At 45.1% G+C, this 11,950-nt stretch overlaps 1 protein-coding gene across 2 annotated transcripts; it reads left to right on the top strand.

Moving 5' to 3' along the window:
* The first annotated feature begins 36 nt into the window (after positions 1-36).
* On the top strand, positions 37-11,552 carry ndufaf5 (NADH:ubiquinone oxidoreductase complex assembly factor 5). 2 transcript variants are annotated; one of them, XM_075463278.1, is made up of 13 exons: positions 49-89; positions 448-532; positions 624-984; positions 1,582-1,622; positions 2,034-2,097; positions 2,364-2,411; positions 3,815-3,918; positions 4,092-4,131; positions 4,206-4,403; positions 7,117-7,177; positions 7,524-7,607; positions 9,011-9,093; positions 11,357-11,552. In XM_075463278.1, exons 3-13 carry the CDS (start codon positions 712-714, stop codon positions 11,441-11,443), a joined length of 1,083 nt encoding a protein of 360 aa, XP_075319393.1. In that variant the 5' UTR covers positions 49-89; positions 448-532; positions 624-711; the 3' UTR covers positions 11,444-11,552. The 2 variants fall into 2 exon arrangements, with proteins under 2 accessions (XP_075319394.1, XP_075319393.1); XM_075463279.1 differs by lacking the exon at positions 448-532 and having other exon boundaries at positions 37-89.
* Positions 11,553-11,950: the final 398 nt, after the last annotated feature.

Raw genomic sequence — 11,950 nt, 5'->3', positions numbered from 1 at the left:
CTGTGACCTATCTGTCTTCCCACCCCTTTAGGCTAAGGCAGCCGGAGTGGGACAAACTGGGAGAAACGCGCAAACATTGCCAAGCTAACGTAAGCTAACCTCGAACACTGTCAAACAGCTTTATTGAATGTTTCTGGAGCTTTTGTCCATCCTACCTTCTGTTTTTACAATAAATGTGTAAATCAGCAGAAACAGACAGCTCTCTGCTCATCATATAATGATGTAACTATCATCATTTATATAAAATTCAATTTTTTGTGAGTTAAAATCACCTCAGACTGACATATGTGGTCTGATTTACATATAAATACTGATGTTTATGGAGTAAATGTGTAAAACATTAACTGCTTTCATGTGATAAGTTGCATAAAATCAGATATTGAAAGGCATCGCTTCAGTCTCTGATACATGAATATGATTTTTTTTTGTATTTTCTGATATTTTTAGAGTAAGAATGAATGGATCAATGGGAGAAATGCATCAACAGATTGATCAGTGATGAAAATGCTTTTCTTATGATCAGCTGAAGCAGGTGAAACTTTGAATGATGAGATCATGTATGTTCTGAGGCTCCACACCCATCAGAATCCAGCTCCACATTTTGCTTTCTCCCCTCCTTTAAGGTCATTCATTGCGGAGGGCAGGAAGCGTTGCACAATGCAGACATGTTGGAGTGTTTCTGTTTGAAATCAGAGAGATAGAAGCAGCACCATGAGCAGCAGATTGGGTCACAGAGTCCTGCAGAGGCTGCAGACTGCCGGCTCTCGCCCTGCAGCCTCTGCAGGCAACTGGATCACCTCTTCTTCAGCCTCCTGGTGCTGCTGCGACAGACTCCAGGCTGGGTTCAGATCTCATCCCCACAGGGCTCTGTCAGTGTCAAGCAGGGGCACCATGAATGTGTTCAACAGGGACATGAAGAAGAGGCAGAAGAACTGGGCAGCATCCCTGCAGGACGCCCACCAGTACGACTACCTGAGGGACGAGGTGAGACGACACAGGTGTGGAATAAGGGCCCCTTCTTTACTGCAGGGCATCCTGATCTTTGACTGAGACACAAACACTCAGAAATATTCAGTTTGCTTCTCACAGTCATTGTGCATCTATCTGTGCTCATTCAGTCTTTTGTGTTATTGCAGCTGCATCGTTTTGTGTCTTTTTAGTGTCACTTTTAATCACTTTTTCGTTCCTTTTTCACATGATTTTTGGACTTTTTACATCTTGTTTTGCTGACGTCTGAACGTTCTCTGGTGATTAAGTCTGTTTGTCATCTTTAAAGTGCTCGTCTCTTTGTGCTTGTTTCAGGGACGTAGACATTTTCTGGCTACTTGAAAGGTTTTGTGTTAACTGTCATTACAAAAAGACATTATAACTGTTGTAGAGTGAACGTTTTCTGCACACGAACAGGAAATGGATCTATTCATCGCTCTATAAAAGTTCCCTTTAAATCAGCCTGGAAGCTGAACAGGACTCACTAGCTTTTATTATTCAGGTGGAAACTGGGTGGGATATGACTTCACAGCAGAGAAACCACTCAGTTGTTCCACTGTCACACGTTTGAATTACACGTCTGCTGGTTTGCAGGTTGGCAGTCGAGTGGCTGATCGGGTTTATGACATCACCAGGTAAGTTCTGACAGAGTTAATTCTGCTTGTTCGGTTTCTCTTGTTAAAGTTCTTCAGTTTCACCTGATTCGTGTGTGTCTTAATTCTTCCATCACAATAACTTTTTCTGGGATATAATGAATGATTTATGTGTTTCCATAAAGTCATGTCAGTCTGACAGTTTGACTGTATTAATGAATAGAAATGTCTTTATTGATCTGCAGGTGTCCTGAACCCTGCTGAGATTTCTCAGTCTTTGGGTCCCAGATGTTGTGATTATTGTTGATGATGTGAACATTGAACCAGATTCTGTCTCAGTCTGTTTCTGCAAACTGTCCCACATTCAGTCAGATTGTAGTTGAGAATAAGCTGGAGGGTCAGGATGAATCGACTGAACAGTCCCATCTGTGTGACGTCTTCTTCTGTCCTCAGGACGTTTCCTCTGGCTTTGGACGTCGGTGGTGGAAAAAGTCACATCGCAGAACATCTCAGTAAGGTAAACTGAAGCTTTGGTCACCTGCTCAGGGAGCGTGGGAACAGTAAGCAGAGAGCCACAGCACATGTGGACATCACACCTTACAGCTGAACGCTTCAGACACGCACAGATCAGTTGGCAGGTTGAGAATATCTGTTAAACGTGACAGATGACTCAACATAAAGGAGCATTAGAAACATCTGTGGCTCATTTTGTTTTATACATGTTGTATTTTTGTCATTTTTAAGTCTGATTCCAGATAAATGTGTTGTGTGCTGCTTTATCAGGATGTGGTGGAGCAGCTGTTCCTGACAGATATTTCCCAGCAGACTCTGGTGAGTTCTGATCCACATAATAATAAAACCAATTAGTTTCATTGTTTTACTTAGAAGATTTTTATAATAATGCCAATCAGAAAAGTTGGGATGGTAGGAAAAAAACAGGGATTTCTAACTTTTCTCTAAATTTCATTGCAAACTGAATGAGGCCAACATATTTTAAGTTGTCTCTCATTCATTTAATTGAATTGCTTTGGGAAACAGTCAGTTTAGAGCTAAAGTGGTTTCAAACAGCTGACTGTAGCCATGATCTGGTCCTAAAGCAGCCTCCATGACAGGCTGAGTCTGTGAGGAGCAGAGATGCTCAGAGGATCTCCAGTTTGTCCACAAATGTGTTTAAAACAATGTTCCTCAGAGAAAGACTGGAAGGGATTTGCATATTTCTCCCTCTACAGAGCAGAATATCATTAAAGCATTCAAGGAATCTGGAGGAGTTTCAGTGTAAAGGACGAGGGAGCAAGCCTAAGCTGGACCCCCGTGATCTCTGATCCCTCAGACGGCGCTGCATCAAGAACCCTCATTCATTAACAGCTGATAGAAGCACATGGACAAGGGATTACTGTGGGAAACCTTTGTCCAGCACTACGATCCAGAGTTCCATTCACAGACTTTACTGTGCAGAGAAGAAGCCTGATGTTAACCTGGTCCAGAGGCAGCGTCCACTTCTCTGGGCTCGGAGGCGTCTGGGATGGAGCGTCACACGGTGGAAACGTGTGCTGTGGTCAGAGCGATCAGTGTTCCAGATCTTTGTTGGAAGAAATAGAGCAAAGAGCAAAAGGAGCATCCAGCCTGCTGTCAGCAACCAGTCCCTGCAGCCAGGCTCTGGGATGGTATGGGGTTGGATCAGGGCCCGAATGAGCAAAGCTCATTTCCACTTCTGTGATGGCAGCATTAATGCAGAAAAGCTCACTGAGATTTTACAGCAACATATGCTGCCTTCAAGAACACATCTGTTCCAGGGACGTCCGTGCATTTTTCAAGCAGACCATGTAAAAGCACATTCTGCACACATTCCAAAGGCATGGCTGAGGAAGAGGAGGGTACGGGTGCTGGACTGGCCTGCCTGCAGTCCTGACCTGTCCCCAAACTCTGAAACAACCACCACCCCGTGCTGCTGCACACCTGGAGACGTGTTTGCAGGAAGAATGGGACAAAATAACAGCTGAAACTCTTCATCACTTCCTCACTGTCAGAACGTCTTTAAGTGTTGGGAGAAGGAAACGTTACAAAGTGGGAGAAGATTCTCTGTCCTGACTTTTATGGGATGTGAAAATGAAAGTTTATGAACTGATGAGACGGAACATGAAGAAATATGTTGAGTTCAGACTGTCTGCAGTGAAATAAAAGCCAAAGTAAATGTGAAAATAACTTTTCCTCTTTATATGAACTCTGATCCTCAGAAACACAGGAGACAGAGTGAGATCCCAACTCACTGTCTTCTGGCTGATGAGGAGTTCCTGCCGTTTAAAGAAAACACCTTTGACCTGGTGGTGAGCAGCCTGACGTGAGTTTCTCAAAGTCTGCCACACAGTGGTGTCCTTGGCACATTTGTTTGTCTCTATGTGAAAGTAGATCTTTAAAGAGTCCAAATCTTTGTCTGAAACAACCATCCAGACTCATTTAACCCGATTAAAGCATTTTAGCTCTAGTTTTTCTCTTTTTGTTCTGTTCTTTCAGTCTTCACTGGATCAACGACCTTCCTGGAGCTCTCAAACAGGTGATTGGAAGGCACTGTCGCACCTTTTAATGTCAGACTGTTTGAAGTGTTCTCAGACTGTGTCGTCCTCTCAGATCCACCAGGTGCTGAAGCCGGACGGGGTGTTCATCGGGGCGATGGTGGGCGGGGAGACGCTCTACGAGCTGCGATGTTCCCTCCAGCTGGCTGAGACAGAGAGGGAGGGAGGATTCTCCCCCCACGTGTCCCCCTACACCGCCGTCACAGACCTGGGCAACCTGCTGGGCCAAGCCGGCTTCACCATGCTCACCGTGGTAAGGAACTAAGGAACAAAGCACTGTTAGACTTTCTCTTTAAGGCTCTTTGTTCCACTGCTTTAGGTGATGAGGAGAGGAGGTGTCCCTGCTCTGACAGCATCTGATAGCTGGTTCAAACATGGAACCACCAATGAGAACAGTCTGGACTGAGCTGCCCTGTTTGTAGATCCAGAAGGAGCATCAGCCTCAGTTTAAACAGCTGCTGCGGACCCAGAAGTCTCTCTGTAGGCAGCATCAGGGACTGGATCTGATTCAGGCAGCCAGTAATCGAAGGCAACATTCCTTCGTCCATGTTGATATCTCTGATACATGAGCTCAGATTCCTGCTGAGATTGTGGGGTCATCTGGTGGGATTGAAGGTAAAGTTGGGTGTTATCTGCATAGCACTGATACAAGAATACAAGCGGATGACCGAGCTCAGTGAAGGGGTGTATATTAAAAAGTGATGGGCTTCCAGTACCGAGCCTTGGGGAACCCCAGTAGAGAGGAAATAGAGACACTTTGACAGAACTCCCAGTGATGTATGATTTAAACCTGGAGATCTCAACAAATGCAGAAAGTAGGATGTCTCGATTAATCGTGTCAAAAGCAGCAACGAAGTCTAGAAAGATAAGAACCGAGGACGGAGCTGCATCTCTAGAGGTCTTTATGGGTTCTGCCACAGACAGCTGAGTTGTCACTCTTCAAGCTAAACTGATGGGAATGACGGAGGCTGATCTGAGAGATAAGAATGGAAGGTTGGCTGATGGTTTCCAGCTTGACCAGGTTTTACAGGAAGTGCCCTTATAAAACCAGCTGACAATCGGTTTTCAGGAACATCTGGATCATTGGTAAACATCTGTCTTTTTGGTGTGTAACGCAGCCTTTTTGGACCGTGTTGACTTGCTGTCGGATCTGTCAGTGAGAAAGATTGTTCGGATTGGCTGTTCAACTCCATGATTTCACCCACTTAGTGCAGCTCTCCTCCTCCTGTCAAACGAAACTCTTACTTATAATTTCCAGGAATCACACAAGCTGCTGTGGTGTGACCTCAACAATGGTGTCATAATAAGTAAACACTTTTTTACCTGGTTTATATGTTTTTTTCCTGTGCCAATAAAGAGCCAGTTTGTGATGCCAGGAATCTGCACGCCAAGGCCGCTGCCTTCGTTTGCCGCCCAGGTCATAATACACCCAACCCTAAGTTTTCTCCCTTTCAATGATGAGCCCTCATGAAAGCTTTCATCAGGCACTCGCCGGCAAGCAAACCCCCAGGCTCGGCTTCCGAGTGTTTCCCCGGTTTTCCTCTTCCGGACGCGGTGACTATAGCCGCTTTCGGACTGTAGGAACCTTTGGCAGTTCTAATAACCTTTTAATCCGCGGGGCCGTTTTCTCCCGTGTTCGGACATACAGGAACTCGGGGCTTTCTCCCTCAGTTCCTATAACTATTTAGCTCCTTCTCCGAGGTCGGGTCTTTTCATGGTTCTATAGAACGAATCTGACGGAGGTGTTTGGTGGTCGGTAGCTACGCCCCATGTCATGCTATCACGGCTGAAATGTTTCCTCATAGGAAACGGACACAACCTGCGGGTGTTTAATTAGTTAAACTTACACTGGTCTCCTTTGTCTGCAGCGCTTTGCTCTCCTTTCTTCCTTCATGAAATGAAAAAGTATCGTCTCCTGACTCTCTCTGTGAGCTCTTCCAGCCTCGATATTAGACGCCTGATGTGATTGTCCATGATTAATATCACCATCATGCAGACAATGAACACAGTGGCCTCCCCGCTCTCCATATTAGTTTCTTTGTGGTGTTTTTTCTTCTCTCCTTCTTTCTGTTTTGTTTTGTTTTTGAATGTAGCGCTAAACGGCTAACGGCTAACACGTCACTGACGCAGACAGCTGCGCGCGCGTTCAGTCCCTATCAGGTCCCGACTCATGTGCGAATGCAGACTAAAACAGAAGGACAGTTATCAGAACGAAATTCGAGTAGGACAGTTCTGATAACTACGTTCCTATAACTACTCTGTCCGAAAGTGCCTTATCTGTGCTCATCAGAGTCGAATCACTCTCAGTCTGACCCGACCCCTGAGAAATATTTGCCACGGAGACCCTACCAGGTGCTAATTTCCACAACAGCTCTCAGGATCGTTGGGATGGTCTTTGTTCCAACCCTCACCTGTGGTCACAGATCTGGGTAGTGACCCAAAGAATGAGGTCGTGGATACAAGCGGCTGAAATTAGTTTCTTTCAGAAGGGGGCGGGGCTCAGCCTTAGAGATGGGGTGAGGAGCTCCACCTTCCAGAGGGAGGAGCTCCACCATCCGGAGGGAGCTCGGAGTAGAGCCGCTGCTCCTCCACATAGAAAGTCAGCTGAGGTGGTTCATCTGGTCAGGATGCCTCCGGGGAGGAGGCCCCGAGTCAGAACCAGAACTCACTGGAGGGATAATATATCCCCTCTGGTTAGGGTGGATCTTCTGTAGTCGTGGTCTTTGTGATGGGTTCAAATGCTGTTCACCCAGACTCTGGCAACACAAAGAGACCCCGTGGGGGTCCATTTTATCACTGATGCCAGTTTTATACATAAGGGTCCATAAGAGGAAACCAGAGGGAGTCATAGAAACACGATGCACATAAACAGGAAGCAGACCAGGCTGAAATAAATCATTAATGCCTTAAAGATGCAAAACAACAAGATGAGAATGTAACGCAGTCTTGTGTTGTCTTTGTTTCAGGACATTGATGATGTTCAGGTTAATTATCCAGGAGTCATGGAAGTCATGACTGATCTACAAGGTATGAGCTGCTCCTTGTTTTTTATGGACATTAAATAAATATATGTAGTTACTGAGAGATGTTAAGAAAGCAATAAACTGAATAAACATGGGAAAAAAAGGTAAACGAGTTCTAGCAACAAACACAAGACGGAAGAATCCAGAAAGAGTCCAGCAGGGCTTCAGTTTTTTACGAAAGAAAGTCTTAGAGTCTGTGCTGTTGGTCAGTTCAGTCCTCCTCAGTGAACCATCAATTAAACTTAAGAACAACAGCTTCATGTCTTCAGTGGACTCTGCAGAGTTCAGGATTGTTCAGCCTAATGTTGGGATGTGTGTGAAGCCTTTAACGGGATGTGTTGACTCTGCAGGTATGGGTGAAAGTAACTGTGCCTGGAACAGAAGGTCGCTGCTGCACAGAGACACCATTTTAGCTGCAGCAGCGATTTATAAAGGTGAGTTAAAGAACTAAATGTAGTTATTTCTCCTACACAGAGGTTGGTAGAGTAGCCAAAAATTGTACTCAAGTAAAAGTACTGTAACTTTAGAATAATATGACTCAAGTAAAAGTAAAAAGTAGTCATCCGTTTGTTTTGGTTGAACAGAAGACACATAAAGTAGCTGCTGTTTCGCACTTTTTGTAAAGTAAACATGCTTTCAGTATGAGGTCTGTGTTTTCATTTCCGACCGTTGATTCTGACATTTTTCATCTATTTCTTTTTTTGTTTGCTACGACCGTAAATTGTAAAATTAACCCGTCCCGCTGCTGAGATTGAGTATGGTCATGTGACGAGACTGCATGGCTACGTTTGATTGGTGAAACACAGTCACATGGTAGAGCCTTTGGCAGAAGTCTCTCTCTCTGTCAAAATAAAACATTAAAATGAGGCGTACGCGGGGGGATAAAAATAATGAGGCGTAGAATACCAAAGAGGTAAGAAGAAAAGTAACAAGCTCATTGTAGCCTAATGTAGCGGAGTAAGAGTACAGTTTCTTCTGCACAAATCTACTCAAGTAAAAAGTATAGTGATTTAAAACTACTCCTAGAAGTATAATTTTTTCAAAAACTTACTCAAGTAAATGTAACTCATTTACTTGAGTAAGTAACTCAAGGCAGAAAGGGACAAAATTCACTTCTAATTTAATGCAATTCATCATAAAATGGCTCTTTAAAAGCCACAAATTGTGTAAAATACGCTAGTGGAAATTTTGATCCTCTTTGTCTTCCATACACCGGTTTACATACAGTTACCCTCCAAGCAGAACAGGATTTATGATCCATGTCGGTTTTTGCAGCCCAAGAACCCCATGAGCGTATATTTCTGCCACGAAGTGCTCAAATTAGATTCAGCCACTGTCAGAGGTGTTGCTGCTGTAAACTGTGGTGAAAAACTGGTACAAAACCAAGACAAAGTGCCACAAAACAACCATAAAATGATGGATATCATCAACAAAACACACTGACTAACCATGGGCAGAGGAGTAAAAACCACAGAGACACAACTTCTGAATCACACAGTAACTTATTCCTCCAACGGTCATTTTCCCACCGGTGCTGACACTCTTTGATGAGCCGCTGTTACTTCAGGCTGTATTTATCACACTTCTGTTTTCCAGTGTCGACAGTTGCTCTCTTTAAACTGGTCGCTGCTTCTGTTCATCCACACTGACGCATCACAGCACAGTCGGTTCCTCTTTCTTAGGAACAAGTGGGATCAGAACGTGGAGACTTGATCCTGAAAGAATCTTTAGAAGATGAAACGTCACACAACAAATGTGTGCGTTTTTATCTTCCAAAACTGATCCTGGACCTGCTGGAAGAGCTGCTGTTTGATCCTGACTGTTTGAAATGTTTCAGAGATGTACGGGAGCGAGGATGGCTCTGTCCCTGCCACCTTTGAGATTCTCTACATGATTGGCTGGAAGCCTCATGAGTCACAGGTGAGTGCACGTGTGCACTGTTTCACTGTGATCTCCAGGTCGAATGACATGTTTCCCTGAGATGTGTTAGTGTGTTTTCTCTGATTTTTATGGTGTGGTGTCCACGTCCTGCTGGACGGAAGGTAAACATGGACATTATTTCAGATCATTGCTGTCTGAATCAAAGTCAAAGTCAAATTTATTTGTATAGCACATTGCATGTACAAAACAATTCAAAGTGCTTTACATAAAATAAAAGCATTGCAGCGGGGAGTGGAAGAAGGATTAAAAATATATAAAAGAATATAAAGAGAAACAAATAAAATAATTTAAATGAATTTAAAAACAAGCAACAGTCCAGATAAATTAAAAGATAGCTTGCAGATTTCATGCATAGACACACGAGAGCCACACACGCCATTTGATTTCCTCATTCATTCATTCAGTCAGCAGAGCGAGTTCTTCTACTTCTAGAAGTCCATTAGGCACAGTAGGAGATGACTTTTTTCACGAACATGACATGTCCTTTTGACAACGATCCCGTGGATGAAGGTGCAGCATTATTGCGAAGATAATTAAATATTCGTCGGAGATGGTTATCAGACCGCGCATAGATTTTTGCATTTACAGACAATTATCTTTTTGAGCGGCACCATAAGAATTTTGTCGGGACAAAAGAAAAAAAAGACATAAAAGACAAATACATATTTGTATGAATAGGCTTAAAAAAAAGACATTTATAGGCCTATTATATTTTATAAAGGCACTTGTGTCTTGGGGGTGGACTCCCTCCGGGGATTCCCTCAGCCACTGCCCTCCCGTTAGAGGTGGCGGTGCTGGGCCACCACCCGTTTTACGGGCATCTGCCTTCTTTCTGTTAGCATCGTCAGGCCGTGACCTTCAGCTCTCACTGGAGCGGTTTTGCAGCCGAGTGTGAAGCGGCTGGGATGAGAATCAGCACCTCCAAATCCGAGACCATGGTCCTCGGCCGGAAAAGGGTGGAATGCTCTCTCCGGGTCGGGAATGAGATCTTTCCCCAAGTGGAGGAGTTCAAGTATCTCGGGGTCTTGTTCACGAGTGAGGGACGAATGGAGCAGGAGATTGACAGACGGATCGGTGCGGCGTCTGCAGTGATGCGGGCTCTGCACCGGCCCGTCGTGGTGAAGAAGGAGCTGAGCCAGAAGGCGAAGCTCTCGATTTACCGGTCAATCTATGTTCCTATCCTCACCTATGGTCACGAGCTGTGGGTAGTGACCGAAAGAACGAGATCGCGAATACAAGCGGCTGAAATGAGTTTCCTCCGCAGGGTGTCTGGGCTCTCCCTTAGAGATAGGGTGAGAAGCTCGGTCATCCGGGAGGGGCTCAGAGTAGAACCGCTGCTCCTCTGCATCGAGAGGAGTCAGATGAGGTGGCTCGGACATCTGGTTAGGATGCCTCCTGGACGCCTCCCCGGTGAGGTGTTCCGGGCCCGTCCCACTGGGAGGAGGCCCCGGGGAAGACCCAGGACACGTTGGAGAGACTATGTTTCTCGGCTGGCCTGGGAACGCCTCGGGGTCCCCCCAGAAGAGCTGGAGGAAGTGGCCGGGGACAGGGACTTCTGGGTCTCTCTGCTCAAGCTGCTGCCCCCGCGACCCGATCCCCGGAGAAGCGGAAGATGATGGATGGATGAATAAATAAACCATGAGGAGTTATTTCTCAGATACTTCCATTTCCCTGCTCTGAAGTTCAGGCTCTGAGAGTTGGAACTGATCCCTCTTTGTGGCTCAGCTTCTTCAGTCCAGCGTTGAACTGAACCAAGTTGTTAAAACTGCACATCCACAGTCTTTAGCTAACTCTGCTGGAACATTAGCCTCAGATAGAGTTTATCCACTGGGCTCTGAGATCCTCTGAGGCTGCTGCTGGATGGAAGATGCATGCTCCTTAGTGCAGCTGACAGCAGAACATTTCCACCAGAAGCTAGCTTCATCCGTCCAGCAGGGTGGATGTGAGTGGGCGGGGCTTAGCAGAGGAGGCGGAGTCAACTTAACGAGTGACGTACTTTAGAAATGAAAATCAGAACGGCTCGTTAAATGAGGAGCTTTCAAACACAGGGGAACTAAATAAATACCAGGGTTGTGTTTTTGGGGAGTTTTACACCTGATGGTGACTTTAGACGCCCTGATATACGCTCCCAGGAACAGGAGGAAGGGTGAACACATCACAGCTGAGATTGTGTTTGTAACAGCATTGTTCAAAGAAAACTGAATCACTGATCTCACTGTTATTGTTTTTCTTTTCTTTTCAGGCCAAACCAGCAAAGCGAGGCTCAGCCACGGTATCATTCGGGGATCTATCAAAGATAAACCAGCCCGGCAGCACCGACAAGTCGTAGATCTTCAGACTTTACAGATTTATTTGATGTTAACATACTGTATTCTAGCCAGTTTGAAGCTTATGCTGTGTTGTGACGTCACTTTGTAAATTAAAGCTGAAATGATGCATCTCGTTGTCTTTCTTTGAACAGGAGGTTCATTAAGAATTCTACAGATGATTCAGAAGTAAACACTCAGCTGTTTGAGCTGCAGCATGGAGCCAAAATAAAACCATCAAGGTTCATTCATGCAGTTCTAAATCACAACAAGTTAATGACAGCAATGATGTCATATGTACATGGAGAGTAAAGAGAGCAGAGGTGCATCATGGGAGCTCCCCCAGCAGGCTGGGCCTATAGTAGCTTAACTATGGGATGTTTCAGGGTCACTTGAGCCATCCCTAACTATAAGCTTTATCAGAAAGGAAAGTTTTAAGCCTGATCTTAAAGGTAGAGAGGGTGTCTGCTTCCTGAAGCCAAACTGGTTCCACAGAGAGGGGCCTGATAACTGAAGGCTCTGCCTCCCAT

The sequence above is a fragment of the Odontesthes bonariensis genome, chromosome 4 (assembly GCF_027942865.1).
Source record: "Odontesthes bonariensis isolate fOdoBon6 chromosome 4, fOdoBon6.hap1, whole genome shotgun sequence".
In the NCBI taxonomy this organism is placed as follows: domain Eukaryota; kingdom Metazoa; phylum Chordata; class Actinopteri; order Atheriniformes; family Atherinopsidae; genus Odontesthes; species Odontesthes bonariensis.
Note: the sequence above shows the minus strand (reverse complement) of the source record. Positions and strands in the feature narration are given on the sequence as shown.

Bases quoted from the DNA above. Each gene is read 5' to 3' on its own strand.
- ndufaf5 (XM_075463279.1), top strand. From the start codon at position 712: ATGAGCAGCAGATTGGGTCACAGAGTCCTGCAGAGGCTGCAGACTGCC. The intron at 2,412-3,814 runs GTGAGTTCTGAT...TCTGATCCTCAG, and splicing joins ATATTTCCCAGCAGACTCTG to AAACACAGGAGACAGAGTGA. The intron at 4,132-4,205 runs GTGATTGGAAGG...TCGTCCTCTCAG, and splicing joins TTCCTGGAGCTCTCAAACAG to ATCCACCAGGTGCTGAAGCC.